The sequence below is a fragment of the Megalops cyprinoides genome, chromosome 19 (genome assembly GCF_013368585.1).
Source record: "Megalops cyprinoides isolate fMegCyp1 chromosome 19, fMegCyp1.pri, whole genome shotgun sequence".
NCBI lineage: Eukaryota > Metazoa > Chordata > Actinopteri > Elopiformes > Megalopidae > Megalops > Megalops cyprinoides.
In genome coordinates this window covers 16,073,392-16,100,566 of record NC_050601.1, presented here as the reverse complement: position 1 = coordinate 16,100,566, position 27,175 = coordinate 16,073,392, and the positions used below count along the sequence as shown (strand labels likewise).

General features: G+C 44.1%; 1 protein-coding gene across 1 annotated transcript in view; it reads right to left on the bottom strand.

Annotated features, from left to right (window-relative positions):
* Positions 1-27,175, bottom strand: part of LOC118794781 (zinc finger protein 385C-like) — a 133,040-nt gene that overhangs the window by 56,773 nt on the left and 49,092 nt on the right. Inside the window, exon 2 of the mRNA XM_036553047.1 lies at positions 21,951-22,217. Coding sequence (XP_036408940.1) covers positions 21,951-22,217 — 267 coding nt within the window. The remainder of the gene's footprint in view (positions 1-21,950; positions 22,218-27,175) is intronic.

Genomic DNA, 27,175 nt, shown 5'->3' with positions numbered 1-27,175 from the left:
ATGAGATCAGGCAGAAATGTGGCAGACTAGTTAGCCGAGGAACCGCACCTGTGGCCGGGAGGTTTCAGGTTCAAATCCCAGATAGAACGCTACTACTGTGCCCTTGAGCTAGATTTTTAACATGAATTGCCTCAGGATGTATCCAGCTGTGCGCTGGAAGTGTTTATAGTTTGTTTCAAAGCCGCACAGGACAAAGTGAACCATCATCACAGCCAACAGGGTGAATTTGCAGGGGAACAACAGCAAGAAAAGGATTATACAATGACACAGACACATAATATTTAAGACAACCAAATAAACAAATAATCAACTAACCTCTAATGGTGGGTGAAATATCTTAACTGAGGCTGAAGAGGTGGAGCAAATTGCTTATGAGTTACACAACCAGGTTGATTACACAAACAGTGTGAACAGCGATGTTCTGGCATCTTTCCCCTCTGCAAGTTATTACTCCCAACTTTGCAGCAGATTGGGCATTACATCTACTGACTGATGTTCTCTCGGGCGGTAACATGCGCCTGTACTCAGTGGCTGAGAGAAATGGCTGCAAATTTCTTAGACAGGCCGGTGTGAAGGATGGGTAAATCAAGGTAAGCACAGGTCTGAGTTCATGTCCTGTATGTCTTTCCCAGACGGATTTGAAGAGCCCTAAACTGAAGAACCCCCCTGCTGATTAGGGACTTTGTCATCCCAGAATGCCACACTGGTAATGCATATTCACATACAGGATGTATTTTACATAGCACATATGTCTGCCCCCCTGCAGGAAATTGGTAGGGCCTGAGCATTCTCATTGCGAAAAGAAAGTGACTTGCACTTCTTCACCATGCTATCAATATGGATATTCCCTGGCATATGCACAGTAGTAGTTTTGACGGAATAAGGCTTGAAAGCCTTCATATACCTGCAGGAATGTATCTAGAAGCAATACCACTTTGATTGCACACAGGTGAAACCCATTCCACTGATTTTGTGATCTTTCAAACAAATCATTTGCACAAGATTTAGTGCTGCAGAAGCAAAGGGGTTGAATACAAGTGAGAATAATCCATTTTCTCTGGTAATGTTACTTATCCATAGGTATTTTATATGTTGAAATTACACACAATGGCTCATGAAGTTGGTTCATGCAGATTGTGTAGATTCAACAAATAAAATGTCATTTAAAAGATCTGGAAGCTCAGATGGCAACAAAATGTGACAGGCTGAATAGTTCTGCAAAGCAGTGTAAAGCACAGGGAGAATGGCTGCAGTCCTATTAGAACGTACATGGAGAATTTACACATTTACACATTTCAGGGTGGAAAAGCATGCAGCTTTGCTCAGAACCACTTTGTGAGGTCAGATGGTGTCAGCTCTTCCAACAGGCTGAGGTCACCTACAAACTTCCAGTGTTGCAGAACTGGTGGCTTCGCTGCTTTGTTGCTATATGAAATAAATATCAAAAGGCCAAGAGGTGTTTCTTGCGGCAGACCTCACATTATGCTCCCACTGTCTGTTTGTAAGGAAGTCTAGGAGACGGTTTATTTACTTTTGAGGCAGTCAAATAACTGAAGGTTGGTATGAGTTGAGGCACTGTTTAAGGCACATTGATATATCAATGTCCTTGCTATCCTTGTCCAACAGAGAGGGAAGAGAACTTGGTCCAGGCTCACTGAAAGGAGGTGGCTTTATTTCAGAGCGCAGAACAACCGCTGCTGCCTTCAGGAACCTGCGCCCTGTTGCACAGCATGGTTTAGGATATCTGTCAAGGGCAACTCAGTTCATTAGCAAGCTCCTCTTCCAGGTTTGCTTGGAATTCCATCAGGCCCTGCTGCTTTACATGCCTTTGCCTTCAGTAATTGCATGCACAGCTCACGGATCACATCAAAACATGTTGGCAGTAGCGGTAGGAGCTAGTTTAAAGTCACTGTCACACCAGGCATTCCGCAGGGCTTGAGTTTTAGGTGGGAGAGGCAGAAACGTGACAGAGCTAAGACCGATCCCAGGAATGGGATGAGGGCTTTTTCGGACACAGACTGGACTGGGCCTAATGTGGCAATATGGGTGGAGTGACAGCAGCTCTCTTGTTTAATGATGTCCTCATCCAGGTTTGGCACATGCATAGTCACTTCCAGAGCCATCGAGGATAGGCCGAATCCCCACCCCCAAATCCCCACACACCCCGCACCTCAGAGAGACAGGCTGCATTCCACTGCAATGAAAGGCCTTCTGTGTATGGGCCAGGGGCATGCTTCAGGAATGCCGGGACCCAAAGCAGGGGCTGTAGAGTGGGCTTTGCTCAGATTCCCTCTACATCTAGTACCGTCAAACTCTATCCCTCCTCCTGATCCCTCTCTACCTCTTCCTCGGCTTCTTTTGGGCCAACTTCCTCTCCATAGCTCACCACACCTCTTATTTTTCTTCCTTTTCCTCTCTGCCTTTGTATTTTGCTTTTACCCTATTACCTGCTGTTTTCCCCATGTTTGCCACCTCATTCTACATTTCTTATGCATTCCCTCCATCTCTCTTCTCTTTCTCTTTATACATCTTCATTCCAATAGCTCCCTTAGGTATGGTCTCAGAAGCTCCAATCTCAGTAGTTTTCATTACAATTACCACTGAACATGAATATGTAAAGGGACGTGAAATTAATCTGAACTTTCTTTTAAATGTCAATAGGTACTTGAAGATAAACTCCAGGGAAAATGTTTATTTGGACATGCCATTCATACATGATTTCAATGGCCTTTAAAACTAAGTAAATTATTGGTATGTCTAACCCCTCACTGTGGTGTATTTTCTCATATAATGACCCCAGGCTGATGTTTGTACTAATCAACGTGGTTCTTCTCTTTCTCTCTAACTCCAGATCCTCGTAAACACTGGTCTCAGTAAAAGTCTCTCCCCCTCCATTTCCTGCTTTTATCTGTGCCACTCTTCCTTCATACCACTCTCCTGTTGTCTCTTGCTTTCTCTCCGTTCCATTATCCCTCCCTCTCTCCTGTATGGAGAGAGATTCTATCATCGGGCACCTCTAAGCCAGCTCTAATCACGGTTCTGCATCTCTCGCCAGTGCCCAACACAGATCACCTTTCCGCTGCCTCCAGGACTAGTTCATGGCTGCATTTCCATCCCTGTGACTCACCAGTCTGTTGTGTGTATGGGTTACTGCATACCACTAAATATCTCCATTCAGAGTTATGACTATGATATCCTCTACTTCCTATAATGTTGATCTTTGATCAAAGGTTTGATTAAAAAAAAAAAACAATACTCATAGGGCTGGATCACAAGTAACCAGAGTGCAGTCAGAATCATGGATTATGCCAGACAACCAATGAGGAGCTCTAACTTTCTCAAACCTTGATCTTACTTTGTAATCTACACTAATTAAGTACTTCCTAAAGATGCTAGAGTACCTAATCTTCAAATTGATTAAATTCAGTAATTACAGTAGTTTATAGACCTGAACAATTGAACTGCAAGTTGGACTTTGAAAGTAAGACTCAAGACTGAACCAATTGACCTTTTACACTCTGTTTAGATATATTTTTAAAAAATATATCAAATTTAATAATTGTGTATTCTGCTGTAATAAATCTCCATCTCCACTAGATGACTGGCAGAGAATTTGATTTACAGTCCAAAACAAGCAGACTATGACATACATCTATAGGTGGAAAAGCTGATATTTATTTTAAAAAGTAATATGAGTGCTTCCACAGGGGCTATTGGCACGACTGCATGACATTATGGAATGATTGTGATTCTCAGGGCAGAGAGTGAGAGAGAGAGAGAGAGAGAGAGAGAGAGAGAGAGAGAGAGAGAGAGAGAGAGAGAGAGAGAGAGAGAGAGAGAGAGAAATGCAACAAAGTATGTATTGAGAGTGAGCCAGTGGAAACACTGGAGTTTCATTCAAGCCTGGAAACGTCACCAGTTTCTGACACACTAAGGTAAAACTGGAAAATCTGTAAAAATAAGCCATAAAGCCATAAACGTGGGAAAGAGGGAGGCTGGAATATTACAGAAATAAAGCCCCGCCCTGAGAAACAGCAACCCTTTCCTGTGCACTAGACTTCCAACGTAAATCCCTTTCCACAGCGTTACTGTAGCCTTAGTGCTGCTGAAGAGCCTGAGTTCGGTGCAGCAGCCAGTCAGTGCGTTTTTTGTGTCTGTTACTAAACAGTAAATGAAATAGTTCCCATGTGACCCCCAGTGGCTGCTCTCTCTTGGGCAGACAGAATGAACGCTGTGGGCATGCATGTGACCGGACCAAGCAGAACAGTCAGCTTGGTTCAGGGTCTGCTTTCTTGGAGGATGTCACCCCTCTGCAGCATGACCTAATACCATAATACACAATACTCAATACAGTACAGCAATGCCTGTTCACAGCACTGCACTATTACTGCATGGCCTGTTTTCACACAGGATAATACCTCTCTATTCATTTACAGTGCATGGAGTCAACAATGACAAACAATTTAAATTCTGCAACATGAATAGCTTCTCTCTGGTTTTATGTTGCCTGTGTGAAGTAGCAACATTCAAATCTTAATGAACTATAAAGCATTCACACATACTAAAATGGTCGCAGGTGATCAGCTGCAGGAACCTTTATCATCTTTCTGTTTTTTCATAATTGTTCTCAGCTGAAGCTGCTTTTATGGAAAGCCAGATATTCATACCTCTTGAATAAAGACAGTGGTGTGACATGATGTTAAAATTTGCATGAACTCTTTCTTTGGGTTTCTAAAGATGCATTTATGTGATCTGCATTTAATTAAAGGATTCAAACTTCTACTGTTACAGGCTACCTGTTAGACAAAGCCAAATATGCAAACATGTCAAATATAGGGATATGATGACTTTGATATTAAACGGTATATGACAATCTAATATAATAATTCATAATAATCATCAAAAGTATGAGGAGTTCAATTTGTGATGTGATGATGATGTCAATAGCTGTACTGACTTCAATATGATGATCTTGTGGACTCTGAGAGCTTTATTGCACATCCAGCTGAAAGACTCTTTGAACAACCCTCTGTGAAACAATACAGAGGGAGTGATTGTTAGGGTAAAAGCAGTTTTGGCATTACTACCTTAGTGCCCATTCCCCCCCACCCCCCCAAATTCGCCTGCTATCGCCCCTCTCTGGACCCTAAGACGATACAGGGCCATGTGGGAGCTCTGGGTGGATTCAAGCCATATTTCCTCTGACTCCCTGTCAGCTGGAATAACCCCAGCCTGAGAGTCTATGGCTGACGAACACAGACAGATTTACACTTGGCTTCAGGCGCCTGGATTCTAAGCAGCCTGCCTGGCTGTCCCGCATCCCCTTTCCACAACCACAACGGCTCACCAAGACTAAGGATGGTACAGGGGGATAAACATCAAAGCACTACATGGAAGGTGGTATTATATGCATATGCATACATGCGTGGGTGTGTGTGTGTGTGTGTGTGTGTGTGTATGTGAGTGTCAGCCTGTGACCAGTGTGATGGAGCTATGGCAACACTCAGTCCTATAGCTTCGAAGAGTCCCAGTTAATTAACTGAAGTTCTTCTGCTTTAGTAGTTTGACATATTGTGATTACTACTATTACCTACATCTCAAGACGAAAAATAATATGCATTATGCAATATGCAAAAGAAATAACATAATTAAGGGGATAACCATGGGAGCACACAAAGCTCCTCTGGATGAGTGGAGCAACAACAACAAATTCATCTGACTGTTCATGCATCCGTCCTTTGGGCAGTGGCAGTAAGAGAACATGGCAAGACCACATGAAGATGCAGAAAACTGGACAACAGTATAGCACAGAGGTTAGGGAACTGGGCTCACTGGTTTTTTGGCTCAAATCTCAACTGGAGAGGACAGAGGGTAGACAGCAGGCATAATTCTGGGCTTTTATTCATGGAAAGGTCAGTGTTGAGATTCTAAGAATATTTTAAGGTCTTAAATGTACTCTTAAATCAAGAGCACCTCGTGCGAAAACAGGGAGCTTTCGGGACTTTAGTGGGTCACTGGTGAGAACAGCACTGGTGAGAAGTTTGCAGGTTTCTAGAAAGTTGTTATGGAGTAGTAAAATATGAGGGAGCTATTAAGAAGCTACTGGATAAAGTGGGCAGGTATTCTTTTTCAGTATTTTCTGTATGCCCCCACCCCCCCCCATTTTTTTCACCCGGTTTTTGTAATTGGCAATATTACTACACAAACGTTTCCTTCGTTTAAATGTACATTTTATACCACTTACATCTATTGTGGTACAAGCAGTTGTCGACTCAGTCGTGTTCACATTTGCATGCCAACTTACATAAAAGTGACTGAAGTCATTGCCCTTTGATAGGGTCTTCAACTGAGAAGCCAAATTAACAGTAAAATATGCAATCACAGCACTTAATGTTCTATATTAGAAACATTAATATCATAGTTGTTGTAACACATTGTGATGCATGCTCATTAAATATGCACCCAACATCCTAGCTAAGCACGTAAGTTAGACAGATGAATACTTAAACAAGTAATTCATGGTCTGCTGAATACATTACCGTGAGCTGGGTGACAGCATTGCACACCATTCAATGTTATAGTTGTAATGATTACCTAGAAAGCGATGAATCTGTCACTGTAATTGTTGACAACGTAATATAAATATACACTAAAAAAAACAGTTAATTGTGTGACTAATTGTGCGAAACCTGCCCCCATTACTACCTCTTCATCTTTCCTTCAAGGAAAAAAAAAACATTTTGAAGGGGCTTTGAAATGCCAGATTAGCCGAAATTAATGTGGACTTTGAATCACTTTATATGTTACCACAGGTTTCTTATCGTCATATCTCTCCCTAGGCATTGGGTACAAACAAAACTGCTTCCATGCTGGGTGGGCAATGTCTCTGTGGGCCAATAAAATTGTTTTATTCTCTTTCCATTTGCATCACACTAGTAACAGAGGATACTGGAGTGTTGTTGGTTAGTAATCAGTCATGCTACTCCACATAAGAAGTAGCTTTCTTAAATGAACAAACAGCTCTAATGACAGCAAGAATTTCTGAATTATTCTCAAATGCATAATACAGTCTCTGATGAAACCAGATTTTTATGTACTCTATAATAGTCAACAAGTTTTAATGGTTAAAGTACAATTCTCAATTACGATTTTTAATTTCTGCAATACTCAAATTTTGTATTTGTGTCTGCACTGAAACACACATTGCTCTTGGCAATGAATACCAGTCACCACTGACTTTTAGTCGTGGGTTTAATATACAAGACAGAAATGATATACAATTTCATCACTGACTTTAAAGAAATGACACCAACCTACTGTGTTAGTACGAAAAATGGAAGCATTTGTAAAATAGTTATTATTATGATTAGTATTATTATTTAGATTTTGACATTTTTTGCCTGGATTTTCAATGACAGATATTTAACAACCCTCGTGACTTTCAAAAATGAAATCATTGGAATCAGGATTTTCAAGACCATGGGAACCTTGATAACATCTAGCTACTGTAGTTAAGTAAGCAGGACAGAATTGAACCAAAGAAGATATCGAAAGCACTGTAATTATAGCTGGACATCATCGGTTAGTATCATCTCTAATGCTAACACAAGAGCGTCTACTGTGTCATGCATTGCATTGTTAGCTGTGCTAGCTCAGGTAGGCTAGAGAATACGTTGAGTTTCCAGGATTGTGAATTGTGGTACTGGTAAAAAGGAGAACATAGGTTGATTTTTTAAAAAAATTATTTCAAAGATGGTTACAGCTGACATGCTCACTCTGATAACTGCAGAGAAAGCATGTTGTACCACCAGAAACTTGGGTAGGAAGCATAACTGCTTCTGCCCTATAAAGGTTTCCTCTCCTGTGAAACCAGATAAAATGAGGCTACCTGACGCAGACAATTCACACAATGAAACATTTGAAGAGTCAGCCACTGTGTGTGCGCGCGGGTATGTGTGCGACACCGCTTCACTGTAAGAGAAAACATGTCAAGCTGTTTAGATGAAGGATACAAGATATTTGAATTGTAGGCATACAGAGTGGTCCTTCAGCGAGTTCTTTTCTCAAATTCCTGTGAAGTGCCATTTCATGAGAGAATTAGATTAGTGATGGATTTTCTCCAGCAGAAATAAAGTATGTTTGTACTCTTCAAACAAAGTACAATTAATCTTTTCAAATAATTGACTCTCAGTTTTGAAAGGAACCAAAACCAGAATTATACTGATGCAAGAAGGAAATGCATAGGTTTAATATTGCACAAGAATAATTATATTTGCCTGGCTTGCTGTCTGACATTAACAGTGCAGGTTTTGAGCCTTATACTTTGGGTGCAATCCTGATATCAAATCAGGCATAAAAGCTGCTTTTCTTAGCCTATTGTTTTCACAGAGGCCATTTTTGACCAAGTCAGGACAGACCAAAGAACTGTGACTAGAGATGACTGGAATGTGATGAAGAGTACATTTGCAGAATAGAATGAACCTTTTGAAAGAGCAGTTAATACAATACAAGAGACATTGCTTGTTCATGCAAGAAATTCCACTTTTTTGGTATACATTTGAACCAGAGGATGCAGTTAGGGGAAAAAAAAGAACTTGTATATATCTTCCGCAATCCTTTAAAGAGCTTGTTTTAATGTTGGGTATATGCTTAACTCCAGAATGATTCAGGGTGAGACATTTCTGGAATGAACTAATACTACAGGAGCTGCTTGTGGTGATGGGTTCTCACGGAAGCAGGGAGGCCTGAGAATGTCTGGTGCCCTCCTGGGAGACTCCACAGCATGGAACTGGAACATGTGCCTGCCACCACAGACCCCTGACACAAATCAAGCTCCTAACTGGCAGGGCAGCAGCGGCAAGCTGTAGCCTTCAGTGTTGGCAGGGAAGCAGGGTTAGGGAGTGGATTTGGAGGGCACCGCAGGAGTACGCCATATTAATGTGAAACAAGGCGAAGTCTGTGACAATACACTGCTGCCGGTCATTGCTGATGAGCGTTATAGGTGAAGACATGTCCCACAATGAGGCAGCAGAGCCAGCCAGGCAGAGGACGCAGAAGAAGAGGTCTTGGACTGGTCTTCTCTCTCCAGGTCCACATGCACCAACTCCTAAACCTAACCCTACTCCATACACCATACACCACCTTGCTCCCCAACTCAGAAATCCTCCATCCCTACTTCACCCATTGTCATGACCCAACTTGTACTTCCCACCATTCTTACAAACCTTGCTTTATGACGTTACTTCAGTCCCACCGTGTCCCTCCTTGAATGTGGCGCAGTCCTCTCTCCTTCTCGTGCCGCCCCTCCACCCTCCGTCCCCAACCCCCCTTCCCAGCCCCTGTATCCTCTTGACCCCCTTGGCTCTCCTCCACTGCCCACCTCTGCTCCCAGTCCTGGCTCTTTGCTGTCAGCTGGGATTACTGCTCCTCATCCACTGACATGGTCTGTGAAGGCCCAATGGGGCAAATATGACCCCCAACAAAGTAGGACAAGGAAGGGTGCTGGTGGAGGGTAGCAGAAGCTGACTGAAGCGTTTTTGGAAAGCTGACTGATATGTTTGACTCACACAAAAATTAAACCACCCTCACCCATTTCTCATCAGTAGCACACAAAACATTTACACATGTTTAGACAGGAGATTTCAGGAATATAGGACCCACCAGCTACAGATACTAACATATCTGTTTGGTCTGTCGGGTTCCCTGGAATAATGTTTCTGACCCATATCCAACACCAGGAATTGTCACTCTTTGAAACAAGGCTTCACATGCTTTCATTGAATGAAAAAGAATGACAACAAAGCTATTCATTTGAAGCATCTGGCTCATTTTTAATTATAAAAAATACCCTTCACAGCAGTTTAGACGTCTCACTTCGAAGAGAAGTTAAGCCCTTATTAATTACTCAACCAGGCAGCAAATCACTACCTGAGAGATTTTAGCACATTACACAAACATTTGCAAAATACACAAACCCACAACATACAATATTTATGAAACATAAACAATTAATTATAAACACATTCATACAATATTTAGCACACAATATTCATTAGGCTTAAAGTTGATATAAGGTCCTGATGTACTGAACAAATTAATCAAATGGGGCACTGAATACAAACAGATGAAACATTTTTTTTTTTAATGTTTTTTTATTCAGGAACTTTCACAATAAGTCATCAAAAAGAAGGCTATCACTATCAGACAGTGCTACCACCATGGTGACACTATCATATATGGAGGAGATAAGGCCACACAGGAGAACATGAGGCATGCAAACTGTCTACAGTTTGCGAAGGGTGCCTGAAAGGGTAGGGGCGGTGTGGGGGGTGGTAGGAGTGCCATGGGTCCTCACAGCACCACAGGCCAGTCCGGTCACAGGACAGCCTCTCTGTGTTGTTCAGTTACCACGGTGGTGAGTTTAGTTATGACCACACCTCAGGGCACACAGACAGGATGTACAAATATGGCCCTGTGGACTTTTTGGGGCCGTTCTAATGCCCCAATCATCAGGCAGAACAGATGCTGTTCAGCTGGAACAAAGTGCATGTGAGACGTGGCAAGAGGGCCTTGAGGAAGTTCATGAGCCAGACTGTGACATGTGAGGTGCATCTATGATTCACAAGTGTTTGTGCTGGGTGTTGATATAGGCACCATCTTTCACTTCTTTGTCTCATTTAGCACTTGCATTACTATGAATTATGAACAGAGCATTGAGATGCACATCAGGTCCAGGTGAGCTTGCTGCCTCTCAGACCCTGCTCCGCATCTATGCATATCACGGTGGACATTACTAATTGCACCTACTCCGCCTATCCATACGGAGAATGCAGAACCATTTGTCATGCAGAGAGAGATCAGGGTAAACAGATTATGACTGGAGGAGTGGAAAACTCCTCCTTTCTTTGAGATCCTTCCCAGCTGGATTACATCCCATTAAATTCCCTTTCATCTTAACGCCCGCTTCATTATAAGAAATAACAGGGGCCAGACACCCCGGGAGAGCTTCTGTGTGAGATAAGAATACTGGGCCCTCACATGAAACTAACAGGCCCTTTGATTTAGGAATGCAAAACAGCAGAATGTGTGCATTTGAGGAGTCACTGTTTACTTGTTGATGTGTTTACACACACACACACACACACACGTAGAGTGCACACTAGTAATTTTTTGCCACTAAATGTGCACAGCATGCAGTCCTATGCACATGCAGACTGTCAGCTCGTCTAACTGCTCCATATATGTATGTAGCACGGCACGTATGCGCTCTTATTGTATTCCCTTGCCTCTGTCTGCGTATGCAAATGGACGTGTGTCTGTCTGCACACCGATCCACCCTTTCAGCAAAGCCAAAGTGCAGGCAGGGCAGCGTGGAGCTGCGCAGCGCCCGTGAGCCTGTCCTTGAGGTTGTCACGGTGTCCTTGAGGAGCCCGGCTCGCCGCTGCGCTGTGCAGCCAGCCTTGCTTCACACGCTGTGACAGCTTGCACCGTGCACCCCCCCCCCCCCCCCATCACGCTTGCCTCCTACGGCCCCCCTTCTCCCCTTTTCACAGCACGTTTTTTTTTTTCACAGTGGCAGAAAGAAGAAGCCCTCGTGTCATTTCATACAATCAGGGCAAAACGGCGGGGCGGTGAATCGGGACCCTTGGAGGACGACTTCCAAAAATCCTCTTTCTTTTCCGCTCGGCGAAGGCACGGTCACAAAGGCTGTTTCCTTTGTGACAGAGTGGTGTTCGGTAGATGTCTTTGAGAAGGGCAGGGGCTCTGAATATGTGATAGTGTGCGGCTCACCGATCCTACGCTCATTGCTGCTCATTTCAGCCAGAGCTGCTGCAGGGTTTCATCCATACACTTCGCCTGCATAAAAGAGCAGATTAAAACCTAATTATACGCTACAGATTTGGGCTGCATTAAGCCTCCTGGTGTCTTGGCGTGGGCCCAGGCTGTGTGAAATGCGTAAAACATACCCGCTGTTTACGGAGAGCAACCTTAACCTCTGCCGTGTTTGCCTGGCTCAATCGGGCTCATCTAAAGGGAGAGGGTCATGGGAACCTGAACCCTTCTATTAAACAAGGGGGAGACCTTGACGCAGACACTCACTGATGTCTCTTTTCTCCTTCCCGATCTGTAGAACTGGACCTCCCCAATCACACAGGAGAGATTCTTTTTATGACAGTTCACAGTTTGGAGCACAAGCGTCTCACAGGATGGAGGTAAACATTTTGTAAAAACCCAGCAACTGGTGGGATACTGGTGTTCACCTGTTTATCCAGTAGGATTAAAGGGACCCCTGTTCAACAGAAGCAGGTTTAAACAGGGCAGGCGCACAGTGAAGAAAGAAGGGGCTTACCACTACATGTGTCAAATACTACATGTTTTTGTCACACCCACCTTTATAAGGGCAATATGTGTCAAGGTCACTGCTCTTTTGCAAACTCCTCAAAGAGAGCGGACTAAATATTCCACACGACAGCATCTGTGTGTGCTTGTGAACTTCAACCTACCCCCACTTAGGCCACCCCCAGTGCTGAAAATGACACCAACAACTCTTCCAGCTCAGGATAACACCACCATAAAGGGTTACAGTCTACAGCCAGACACTGTGTGCCGCCCAAGGTAACACCTGAGTCACGATGATCTTTCAGGTCCTCAGTCTGGGAAGTTGGGGAGGGATGAGAACCCCGAGCAGCCTGTCCGCTGAAAAACACGCAGCACACTTTATTGGTAGTGACAGCTACAGGAGCAGCAGACCGAAAAATTCCCATCGAGAAACAAACCGCATTTGCATATTACATTTGCTAGTTGTTTACGTGTCTCAAATCTTAGATAAATTAATGAATGAATAACAATGAAAGTCACAGCTGAAGGGCCGAAGGGCATTTGACAAACAAAAAAAGAAAACAGTCGGTACTCTGAAAAAAAAAAAAAAAAACCCAGAGAAGCTGTGTGACAGTGTAGAAGATGTCTTTTTCTGTCCTCAAATAAAGGAATGAGGATGGAGAGCTTGAGAGCGATAATATTCAATGACCTCAGCTGGACTCAGTCAGCACCGTGAAATGGATTTGTGTGAGCTGTCCACCAATCAAAACTGAAGAGGGTGGCTGGTGGGAATTCCATAAACAATGTGATTAAATTACTGCACGCATGCCACCGAGTGGCATGAAGGGTTTTCCTTTTTTCCCCCCACACCGGCCTGATAGGCAACCTAAGATTGACGATGAAATTCTACCGTGTATCCTAATTGCCACTGAGAAATCCATTTCTCTAATGGTTTGGGCATTGCATGTGCTTACTCTCTCAATCTTTCTCTCACCTTGTATTTATTATGGACTGGTTTGGTCAATAAAGATGACACTACAAAATGAGTCACAATGTGTGAAATAGCCAGCCAATAGAAGGTCCACAATGAGTACGTCTGAACTGGCATGGCATTTTCTACCCTTTTTAATAACCCAGAATGAGTAATCAGTTTGTCTTTTATCATATGTTATTAAATGAAAGCAACCCAGATTTTCTTCTGGTATGTCAGTGCATCTGTGTTCCTTGCAAAGATCTCCCATAAGCCAGGATGGTTCTTCATGCACTGCTACTCTTGTGGACTACAGCACAGCACAGTCTTGACATGTGGTTTTGTGCAAACAACTATTAAATGACTGTTGATGCTCCCATTTCCTTCAGAAATACTGGAAATGACTGCAGCCACTCACCATTTCCTTGTACCAATAGCTTTCACAGGGCTGTAGGGATGGAAATAAATGATATGGAATCACAATTCACAGGACAAATTGTGACACAATTTTCCATTCTATACATTTCAACAAATGAATCTTGCCGACATGAAGGAACCACTTACAAGATAATGCACTCCAGAGAATCTCACTCCAGATGCCTTAAAGCATGCATTCGACAGCTCAGTGCATCTGCATACTGGTTTCCTGTGTCTTAATGCAAAGGAAAATGCATGTGAAACTGATAATGCATTTGGGATTTGTTCAAATGAACTTTCTGACACCAAATCAGACTTGCAGGTCAGATTTACAGAATATTAACATGTAGCTGTGTTTGATAAAATGAACTGCTACCTAGCAACATAGCTATAGGTGGACTTAACTACCTACTGTAACTGATAATGTTCTACATGCTTCTAAAATAGCCCTGTCAGGTGGAAAATAGCCATTTGTTCCTACACCAGAATGAATAAAATAGTATAATTCTGATGGTAAATAGTCTCATATGCACAGTTTCACACAGGAGATGCTGTATATTGACACCTTGTAATGCAAACTTTTTTCTAAACACATCAATGCCGTGTGAAGATTCAATAATATGTTTATGAAGGTCATAAAGGCATTTCATTAGCCAAAATAAAGAAAACATATGATCATGTCATAAGCCTGAAAGGTTTTAAAGAAAGTGAGGCAGCTTCAAGACTCAAGAGGGAGAAAAAAAGATACCCTAGACCCATATGGTCACAGACGAAATCATACCTATGATGAACAGAAAATACAAATACCATTAATAAGAAAAAAGGGCTCAAATGAAGTATCAGTTATTGTTAGGATGCACTGTTCAGATGGAAAGCAAGTTGTCTCATATTCAGCCAAAATAACAAAGAAGAGGGCAATGCAATCATCAGAGTGAATTGCTCTTTACAGTATCTCTGAATTTAGTATTAGATAGGTTATTGAAAGTAATTCAGAATGTAATTAGGATTATTTTGGGGCAACGTCTGACATGTCATGTAATATACAATCTAATTTAAACGCATACAGAGAGTTGCTATTCAAGAATAATTTGTGCAGCAAAATTGCTGTGCAAACCGAAAAGGTTATTTCCATCTGTGGACTGGTAATGATGGGGCTCAAAGGACAAATAAGGTGTCTGAGGGAGAAAATGACTGCCTTGCCAGATACAGCAGATGACCTGTTATCTGCTTTTCATGAGGAGGAAGGGGGCGGCGACTGGAACTGCTGACACTTGGCCAGTCTACAGATGACAGAACAGAAGCAGTAGCTCTCTTTACAAACACAGAATAAAACATTTCCATCCTGCAGACATGTGCTTATAGAAATCCCTTGAGCAAAAATTATAACTGGTGTAAGAAACCAACCTTTGCTATTTGGTCTCAACTATTTCAATATGATATTGAATATAGACATATCATTGTATACAGATGAGATTACCCTTAATTGTGAGTCTCAAGTCTCAGCATGCAATGCAATAAGTAAGCAAGATGCTAGCAGTACAAACAAGCAAATGGAACTGAGGAGATGGCTTTGATTGCTTCACTGTTAGCAAGGGGTATGCTCATTGTAGGACAAGGAAAATGTCCATTGGATCACAATGTGGCATTACAATATCCAGGATCAGTGCCTGAGGGTAACCCTGATGAAGAAGAGCAGCTGGGGTCCACATTTATCACCAGTTTTCAAATGGTTCACATTCTTGATTCTCAGACTGCCAACATTGGACTTTTGTGTCATGTCACGCTATTGCATTTCCAAATACAAGAACATCTAATAGTATAACACAGTATAAGTATGATGTCACTTCCCTGTATATGAAATCCTTATAGCGCCTTCAGTGTAGTTTAGCCTATGGATTTCCAGAAGGGGAGCACAGACAAGGACATGGAAACAGGCTCAAGGTATTGCATACAGCAGTGCCAATCTGTGTGGTGGCAAAAAAACCTCTCTAAATATTGTCCTTTGGTACCTGCTCTCAGCATAGCACCACCTCCTACTGTCAAGCAGACCTCTGCCATACATTGCCCCCTTCGTCAGGGTGTGCACAGGCTGAGAAAGGATACAATGTGACCTTTTCCTCAAACAAAAACCAAAGAGACACATCGGAGACCCGGAGGGGCATGGTGGAGAATACGTAACTGGAATGCCAAATTAAATTCATGAAAATAACTGGCCCGCTTCGCTCAGAGACGAAGGGGGGCAACGCTCCATTGGATAACGTTTCAGCGATTCAAGATTTCTGGTTCCAGACAAACGTTTCTGGCCCTTGCATCCATCGCCGGGCAAAGACCCCACTAACATGGCAACACAGTGCCAGGAGCAGCAGCACAAAAGCACAGAGAGAGAAAGAGAGAGAGAGATGGAGCGGAGCTGACGGATGGAACAGGGAGACCAATCGGAGGCCGACCACGAGCATTACCGCCCGGCTCCGGTTTGCCTTTGAAGCTAGGGCGCATCCAGCTTAACTCATCCTTTACCGAGGACGGGGACGAAAAACCGCCAAGCAAAGATAATCACTTTGTCTCGCTGGGGAAAGAGAAGAGCGCAAATTTGACAAAGTGGGACAAAAATAAAGCGCAGACGGGCAAACACGCTCATGCATAAAATCACTGCCTCTAATCCAATTTTGTGCGCCTTTTTAAAAAAGTACAAGACAGATAAAGATGCTGGAGTAACCGCTAGGCGGGACATTTTCAATGACAAAAAAAAAAAAAAAAGATGGGATATAAGGACATTCTCCATGATAAAAAAAAGCCCTCCAGAGAGGGTGGTGTTTCAGGCTCGCAGAGGGAGGAGAGAAAGTAAGAAAGATAGAGAGAGCAGAGAGAAAAGTCTTTACCCTCATACAGGATTTGACATCCACCTGCAGATCACCCCCAGGCTACGTGGCCCCCTCCCTGTGGCTAGGGGACTGAAATGAATTGTGATGTGTCGCAGCATGAATCTCAAACATGCGCGCCGCGAGACTCTCGTTTCCCTGACACTGGCTCGCCGGGCACGATATATTCCCTTTTAATTACTTTGAAAAGCATTTTGGAAGTGCATCACTGCCCTCCGTCCTGGTGTTACCGAGCCTAATTACAGGGGATTACAGCTTTGATCCCTGATAGAGAGGCAGTGTTTGTTTGTAATTTATGGGAAGGGCCTGTATGGTGTCGCCTTGCGAACAACGCTCCTGCCAAAGAGGTTAAACGCCCCTGAGGGTGGGCTGTGTCTGACTAGGATGTTTAATATAGACAGCACAAATGAGTTCTCAGCCACAGCTTTCTGCTACATTAAACCACCCCCCCCCCCTCACCTCCATGTCGTACAAATCCAGAGATGCCATCTGCAAGGGCTTAGCAGCTCATTACTATCGGAACTGCTCAAATATGAATTGAACCATCTTGCACATACAACACACATGCACTTGCATATGTACATAAACAAGCATGTAAACCTCCTGAGTCCTCCACATGTACTCTGACACTGCACACATGTTGCTTTCACACATTCACACACTGTCAAAGATGCCCATGGACAAACTGCCAAAGAGACACACATGAAGTCACTGTAATAGAGCCACACAAAAACACACTGGAAGAGAGAAAGGCATGAACATACTGTAACAGACGCACATAGACACAATGTCAGAGTGACAAATATACACACAAGGTCAGAGAGACACACACAACCACACTAACAGAGACACATACAAACACATTGTCACAGAGACACATGAGAACAAACTGTCACACTGATACATTTGAACACACTGACACAGAGACACACATGAGCACAATGTCACTGACACAAATATGAACTCGCTACCACAGAGACACAAAAACAGACAGTTTGTCCACACATATGTACACATCACATCACAGGAACACATCAATACCATCTACTCGGAACCGTGCATACACACTGTCACAGAGCCAAAGAGAGAAAGAGAGAAAGTCATGCTTCTTCTGCATGTTAGTTTCAGCATCTGCCTTTTTCAATCAGCATGGGGGACGCTTGCTTTCCCGTCGGACAGCACAAGGAGAAGTGAGATGTTCATGGTCTGTACAACATCTACCTGGGGTTCAGCAGCATCTCCTTTGCTTACCTCAGGGTTCCCTGTATGTATGTGTGTGTGTGTGTGTGTGTGTGTGTGTAAGTGGAGCAGGAGGTAGGAGCCCTGTCCTCCAGTAAAATCAAATCACCAAGGGTTAAGCACGGCAGACATGTTCCCCACAATTCACTGTGAGCCTGCAGATTCTAACTGCCCTGGGAAAGCGGCCACAGCCGCTGGACAGACTGTCATCTCCACAAGGCAACTGGTGCGCATAATGCGCAGGCAAATGGAAGAGGTTTGTGATCAGACGCACACGCACACGCACACCCACACACACACACACACACACACGCACACACAAAAATTCTTACATGTGCACGCACGCATGCGCACACGTATGCACGGATGAGCACACAAACGCCCTACAGACATGCCAGCATCATCCTGTTGAGAGGATGCGGACACACAGACACACACACACACACACACACACACACACACACACACACACACACACACACACATCCAGGCAGACAAAATCCAGAGCTGACAAAACTACTGTGCCCACAAGGCAAACAGAGCAAACGCGTACACACACATATTCACACATACATGAGCACCGGCGCTGAGTGGGGGAAAACCCTGAATGCTTTGATCATTTCAGTGCAGACAAAACAACTGCTCAACCCTTGCACCCAAACATACACAGGAAATCAAAGCAACTATGTTGGACAGGGCTCCTACCTCCTGCTCCACTTACACACACACACGCGCGCGCACACACACACACGGGCGCACACGCACACACACTCTCACACACACTCACTCAAACACTCACACACACACAAACACTCACACACACACACACACACACACACACACACATAGGCAGCAGTATTGCTGACAGCGTAGAGGATATGAGGGCATTGAGTGCCTGTGGGAGTCAGCAGAAGGTGAGGAGAGATAACAGCCTGGGACTTGTGTCAGGGTGAATCAGGGCCTCACATCTGAAGGAGGGGGTCATGTCCTGTCCTGGTGGAACTGTCAGGACATTCCCTATGCCTGCCCTGGGACTTGAGGAAGGTAGCACTCTATACCACAGCACCACTGTGTTTTAAATACTACCATAGCAGTCTTACTCCATATACCAATAGATGATATTTTTGCTCTCTTCCTTGTACCCCAAAAACAAGCTGTGCCACCAACAGATGCAAGGAATCAATGTAGTGGAGCCACTGCCCAAATCCACAAGTCGTTCTTCAAAATAAGATACTGTAAGGTCTGAGGGACTTCATCTTTGCCTAATTCTTCAACACATTCTCACCATATAGCTTCAACTGGGGCATCTGAGATACTCTATTACGCCTTGCCCAGATGGACATCTGACTCTAAAACTTCTTGAACAGAGGTTCAGAGCCTGTGCACAGGTACAGCATACACACAGGCCTGCGTGGAATGATGGCGTTAGAATTTGAGTCTGTGGACACAAATATGACGACAGCAAAGTTCCAGCCGCCGCACACATGCACCGTCCCTCATGTCCTCCTCCGTCCTGCACGGAGCCCCCGCCCACCCCCAGCGCGCAGAGACGCTGGAGGCCCCCGCCAGCGCCACCTCGTTTGCTTGACTTTTAAGTTAATAAGTAAATGAAATGAGGCCGTTGATACGAGCCGCATTCCTGCAGGCTGCATTAGTAACCAGTCTATTTTCTGCAGCGCTGCTGGCAGCTGGGACCGCACGCTGTAGAGGGGACAGAGGAAAGGAAGGGAGGAAGGGAGAGAGAAAAAGAGAGAGAGAGACCAGCACAGAGCAATCTGCCACAGCTGGAGCGATAATGAGTGACTGAAGCGACGCTCAAACAACGTAAACGAGACAGCGCGGCACACTCTAAATAGTCTCTCGACGAACTGGTGCGTCTGAAATGGAGGGAAGGATGAAAGAAGAGACGGGAAAGAGAGTGCTTTCCCCCCCCTCCTTTTTCCAGCGGGCATTTGCGCATTAAGGCCTTCTACGTCCTCCTTAAACATTCCTGTCTTTTCTCCTTTCCGCATCCCTCTTGTCCCTCTTCCTGTGTTTGTGCACACATGTGTGTGTGTTTGCACATGCGTGTGCGAGTATCCAGGATACTTCTCAGGATACGTTTGTGTAACAAGGTGTGTAGCCAGGATACACATTTTTAAGAATGTAGAGTCAGGGCTGGGTAGCCTCAAGTTTAACATCACCGCAAAAGTAAAGAGACAATGTGCCTGCTCCCATTCAACACCAATCTCAGCACTCGGGTGGAGCGAAACATATAATCGATGAGCGAGCCTGTGTGTTCCCTGTGTGTGACTGCCTTGCTCCAGCTCTTACATGGGCCTAAATTTGGCAATCATTGCTCAGCGCCTGTGCTCTGGTTGGGTAATGAAGTGTCAGGGGTGATTATGGTGAGAGCTGCCATAGTGGTGCAGGTATAGACGAGCCCCACTCATGAATGCCTATAAGATGCCCACTGCATAGACATCCTCTGGGTCTGTTCAGCCTCTATGACATCTGTACAACTGCTGTGCAATCAGGAGTCATTTCTACAAAAGCCAATGCTCCTAACAACTGGACCGCGCCAGATTACTTTTGAATTAAATATGTGACTTCCCTCCTTGCAGGCACACAGCTCTAGCTGAGCTCTCTCAGCACTGCAAGCGCATCCCTCCACTCGTATCTAGGATTCAAAATTCCACTGAGAGAGTGGCAGGACTGGACCAGAATCTTTTAGAATGAACTGCGCTGGACAGTCACATAAACGCCACGTGAAACAACTACGGCCATGGCTGAAGGCTTGAGCATTCAAAAAAGTCAAGGACAAGTGCTGCATGACAGTAAAGGTTACTATAACCAGAGCAGAGTGCACCAGGTGTTCCTGAATGTGGTCCTGCAGGAAAATGGTGGCAACGGGATTAGACGCACCTGAGGAAAATTCAATTAAGCTCTGTCTTACTAGAACTGACACTGTCACTCATCTGAGATCTGAGGGCATGTGCTGGAGAAACGCACATCTCCTTAGCATCAGGAATACAGATGAAACAGCACACTCCTGAAATGAATACATTTAACTGAATGCTGTATTTAAGAATGAATGTGAAAACAAGCAGTACCAAAGTATCACCAGTTATCCAGTTATTCAAAACCATTTCAGTTTTATTCAGAGTGGTGTTCTGTGTGTGTGTGTGTGAGTGTGTGTTTGCTGCCACATTCCACCATCAGGATCACGCTAAGGAGATGTTACACAGAGAACAATAGAGGCTGATACAACAGTTCCTTGAATTTATTGGAACAAGCCCGTCTTTACCGTTCCACAACTATGAAAAATCACACATGAAGAACCAACAGAATGGGGTGGCTGTGAGTTCAGCACTTCCCCTTGTTTCAAATACTGATGACAGACATTGCAGACTGACATTACAATGGCTGGAGAGGCCTGTTCCATGACTGGCTGCACTCTCCTGTAAATCCCCCCTTTGGGTATTGGACATCGTGGCTCTGCCTGTTGACTCCGACAGTTGTGAGATGTATGAGAACAGTGACATCCTTCATCCAAGATCAATGCCACACCTTGCCTCTCCTCCAAATCCACTGCCTGAGATTGTCCTCATGGTGGCCTCATGGTGGCCAGGTGATCATGTGGTCCACCCCATTCATTCCATCTCTGCCAATACCAAAGCCCCACTTACAAAGGCCCCAGTCTGCCACTTGCAGACCCCAGCACCCACCATACAGAATCTCTTTTACATCTACTTCAAGACGTATCAGACACCCCAAAAATTTCTAAGATGATCACAAATATTGGTCAGATTGGAGCGTTTTCTTAAGGGTATGTGCATTGTTGATGAGTGAAATGCGGTTGGCTTGTGGGGATCATATTGTTCCATGCAGCAATAGTTCAAAAAGCAACAACAGAATTTCACAACAAAAAGCATCAACTGCATATGACACAAAGAGCTTATCACTGAAAATATTTCATCCAAGTGCAGCAATTGACTATTTATGCTCTGTGTCCGTCCCAGAGCAGAGTGCAGCCTACATAAAGTACACACATACTGTACCACAATTCGGCAAAGTCAATGAAGAAAGGCTTAGGGTGCGAGAGCTCACAAGTGCACCAGCAGAGAGGAAGCGGACAGGTGTCTTACCTGAGCTGCCGCTTGGCTTGCCATTGGTGATCTGCTTGAGCCGCTTCTGGTGGGACTTGCCGTTGTAGTGGATCTGCGCTTGAGCCGCCGAGTTCAGCTGGATGTTGCACACCTCGCACAGGGTGTACGTCTTGTGCTTCCTCTCCCTCTTGGGCCGGTGATCCGGGACGACCGACTGGACCTCCGCCCCGTCGTCGCAAGGCGGCTCGCCTTCCAGCGACTGGCTGCTCTCCTGCAGAGAGGCGGGGCTGAACAGCCTCTTCATCCCTGTGCAAAGAAGGGGGAGAGGGTCAGGAGCGCATGGATCAGAGGCCGAGCCGCTCCCAGCAGCTCACCTGCCGTATACCCCCAGCAAAGGCGCGCCCACAGGTGTGTGATGGAGCCGTTCGCCGCTGCTCTCAGACTCGGCATCGCAGAGGTGGCGTGACTGCATTGTGAAACAACGGGCCGACCAGCGCTCACCACGGAGAGCGGCAATTAAATTTGATACCTCATAAAGTGACACCCACATAAAAATAATCGTGATCCACGGGGCTTTATGGGAATGCGCGGCATGTGATGCTCGAGCCCCAGCGGTAAGCCCTCTTTCAGCGGAGCCACTCTGGGGGCTGAGTCACAGAGTCGGAGCTTGCGGAACATTCAGCCCCGCCTGCCAAAGGACAAAACGCCTCAAATCTGCACAATGGGAGCCGGGGGCCTGCAGTTCCCCAGACCACCATCGGGAGGAGGAAGCGCACCACTTTCCAAGGATCCACGCAGAGGATCAGTAAAACATCATTTAACCATAGCACGAGCTCTGCATCCCTCAAGCGGTTATTAGACGTCTTTTCGCTTCGCTTGTCACGCATTCTAGGGAAAAAAATGATGCATTTGATGATGTCAGTATGGTAGCACTTGTGCCGACAATACAAACCGCTGTGTATGTTCAATCCTGCAGCATCCCGGCGTGAAGCCGCTGCTGCTTGACTGTGACAGCCACTATGGTGGTCAGTTTCTTGTGCTACCCCAGATATTGGCATTATCAATGTTTAGAGGATCTCATAACCAGAATCACAGCAAACAAATTTCCAGCACTGCCTCCTGATGCTCAAGAGAGTGGCCGCTAAACTAAAATGGCACCAATGCAACCATTTTAACTGTGACAATATGAGCTTGATGCTTTAAGAGTTACTGTTCAGCAAGGGACTTAAAAGTGTTGAACTCACTATAATGCAAGAGGTTCTCTGCACAGGCTATGTCCATTACCACTAGTGACACATCCATAGTGCAGATGCTTCAGTCTTCTTTATTTCAAGTAATCATGCTCCTTCCAGTTCCTGGAAAACAGTGGCCCCACCTCAGTCTGACCCTAAAAATGCAGCGATGGCTGGAGCCTTCTGACTTCTCAGACTGCTCTTCACCCTCCACATCTCCTGCTTTATGCCTTTCATTCTCTCTCTCCCCTCTCCCTGAGTCTTTGCTGCTACCCCTGTCTCATCGTTTCGATCAGACACGGCCCTCTGATGTGGCATCAGTCATCGCGTGGTTTTGAGTTACCATCAGATCCTGTCCCAGTGTGATCTCAGCTCCTGGGAGGAAATGAAAGGTAAGGTCTGTCAGAAGAGCAGCTTCACCCTGTATGGTTCTGGCTTTGAATGTGTATGAGAGACAGCCGGGAGGGGGAGAAGAGGTGGGGTGGGGGGGGGTTGCGTATGAGGGACAGAATATTGCTGCTGGAACATTACACATAAAGCAAAGTCCAAGTTGCCTGGTAAACCTTGTACTTTACATATGTGCAAAAGTGTTGAAATAACATCTGTGATGAGTACCTAAAGGTTTCACAATTGGCTCTCCCTTACCAAGGCTGGAATTCTGACAGGTACAGAGGACACAGGTCATTACACTCAGCATGGAAAAAAATCTTAAATAGGCTTAAACGTTTGCCTCACAAGATTATTAGCAGGTTAACCATACAAGCAAGGCCAAATATATCACTCAGTCAAAGGCTAGAAAGGAAGGTAACTCTGAGAGTGCCCCGAGAACTGGGGCCACAGTACAGGAACCTGAGACAGTATGGTCACTGGGCCAGTCAGTGGTTTGTGGGTGGCCTATTACTCTGCCCTTCACCTCCAGGAGAGATCGAGGCCACAGCCTGCCTCCCAAACATCCAGTTGACCTGGCAGAACTCTTTCATGGTTGCTAGCCAGCCAGGACAGGAAGGAAAACCACTCCAGCCAGCAGGTGCTTGCAAGACCTGATATTTCCCATTACTTCGGATGAATTCCTGCATACCGGTATTTACTGTGGTAATAGCATGGCAGGGAGCAGGTGCTACTTTCTACTTATGTTTGTATTTTATGTGATGTAAGAAGACAACACTGATATATAAAGGTGACAGCATATTCTAAGTAAAATCAAAGTCTTTCTGATCAAATACTAAAAGCTGTACATATTAACTCTCTCTCTCTCTCTCACACACACACACACACACACACACACACACACACACACACAATATGAAGTGACTTTCATATTTATTAGTCACAAAGACATGGTATAACAGATATAACATCATAGGTTACTCTTTCCTACTTTAAGCATTTTTCCTTAAATCTTACTCCAGAACCTCATAAAACTCTATGCCAGAGGAGGATTTACAAACTGCCAGCTGCAGGACTGTGAATAAATGTGACCCGCAATATATGTTCTTCAACAATTCCTCTATATCCTCTATATACCATTAAACATTTTCTCAGCAGTCTTCAAATAGCTTGTTGACCTTAACCATTATAATGTATGTTACTGATGAATATCACAAGGAAGCCTTTGGATGACTTTGGATTGAAAAACGCAGAATGTTGGAGGACATGTGAATAAACATGACCCTTGTTTTTTTCTAGACAGAAATTTGACAATGCTACTAAGGTTAGGGTTAGGGTTAGGGTAACTTTGAAAGCCTTATTAATATTCATTCAATAATGTATGCAACTATACATAGTTAAAGCAGTAGTACTTACATGATAGCAAAAACTGACAAATTCCTGACATATTACTATTGCAATATTATTAGTGCCACCTTTTCATGTATTGGTTTCAGGAAAAGCTGCTTCAAATGCAGAAAGTTGCTCAAATCACAGCTCCGCTCTGAAACGTTTTCATGTTTGTTTTCCCTTAAATTCTTTCCATAAATAAATGAAAAGGTCTAAAATGCCTTACTGATAGATTAAAACATCAAGAACATAAAGCTATTTGAAAAACTTCCAGCTGACTCTTTTCTGTCTTTTTTTCGTTGATCCCAGAGTTATTTATTTATACACATATACTGTTCAAATATGTCTTGGAAAATCAAACCTATAAAAGCTCCATTCACTTTCTGAGGTTGTGAGTGCTCCTTCAGGTTCCATCCAATGTTTTTCAAAAGCCACAGAGAGCTCCTTGTTTTTGGCACTGAATGACGCATCTCTTTATACGTGTACTCTAATGCTTAATCACCTGCCCAAACCCTATGCCGTTCGTCCTTGCTCTGAATCCCCCACCCCACTGATCTCCAAAACCATCCCATAACACACCTGAGAAAACATGCGAACAAGAAGCCGTTAATGAGGGAGACTACACCGTTCTTACCCCTTCCCACTTTTGCATTTGTGGGTGGGGACAAAATTTTCCAATCAAAATATATAATATTATTTATTGTGGTACTTTAACAGAAGACTGCAATACATCCATTTTTGGAGAAGAACTGTTCCAACTGAGGTATACACATGGTGGATGCAACACTGTAATCACAGGGGGAATGCTGCTTGTTGGGTGGCTAAGCTCTATCCCTGATTGCACTGCTAGAATAAAACTAGAGGTTCAAGGCTCATCCATGCCTGATGCTGTTTGGTAACAATTCCTTCTACAAGTTGTCCCCTATGTGCAGGGATAAAGGGGAATCTATCTTTCAGCCTTTCATTTGTTACAAGTACAAAAACCCACAATGGCATGGAACACAAGTAGTTTGTGCTGAGTGAATGCCCAGGTATTACTGAAGACCTTGAGACAATACCTGTGCTTTTTACAAACACCATACTCTTTGCATAGTTACAATGTATTGGTTTTTAGTCCTGGTAGTTCTGAAGTCTACTTTAAAATGAGTACCTATGAGACCATATTTATGGGACAATCTGTATAATGACTACAGGAGAGAAGTCTCTAAGTCCTATCCTTTTGGGTGGTACTATTTGCTTCCCACTCAGACAACTTCTAGATTTGTTGAGCTCATTTGCCTGCCTAACGCAACTGAACCATTTCAAAGTCCCTGTGTTATCAACATATTCCCTCTCTTGTCTGGGAGCTTTCTCTTACCACCTGCTAGGAAAATTAACAAAATGTAGCTGTTGTTTACTTCATAATTGTTTTGTGCAGTGTTGTTTCAAATGTCTAATTATCTTGAAAATATACAATCTCCAACAAGCGTTGTATATTATATGTGCTCGATTCCATTCTTCACTCTTCAGTTCACTCTGAGGATTAGGGCTGGTGTATTATTGTTGGAGTCTTTTTGAAAAGTTTTCCATTCTTTGTGTATTTTTTCCTCTTTTCATCCAACATTTTGTAATTTCCAACTTCATGTTAGGCTTGACATACTGTGGCCACTCTGTTGAGAGTGCAGCCTTCTGATACACACTCACAGCTTCTATTCTGACCCAACTTACCCAACCTGACCCTGGCAGAATAGGCCCAACCACTGAGGCCATAGGGCCTTGCCTGCACTCAGAGCAGGTTCTTACACTGAGAGAGCAACTTGGGAGCTTCCCAAATGCAGCAAGCTAGGAAACAATTGCTAATCAAATAAAACAGAACTAGAATTTATGCTGCCGAGAAGAATGCTTTTACTTTTCACACACTAGCATTTTTCACAAGGACATAAATGTTACACTACACAGGATTAATATTAATGTGCTCACAGAGAGGGTCTGACAATTATTGCTTTCCATATGTGCAGAAATTGCACACTTTGGAAAGATACACACTATCAATTACAATAAAGGCACTTTCTAAATGCACTTACATGTTACAGTGGCTGATCTAATAATTTACACAATTAAACATGCATGCACTTACGAATAGATAAATTGGATTGTATTTTATTTAGAAACTAAATTCAATAAATGAGGTGTGGTCTTTTTGGTGAGATCCCTGGATAGTGTAGTTTCGAAATATGCAACACCTACAGTACTGTGGCCCTCCGAGAAAAGGAGTTT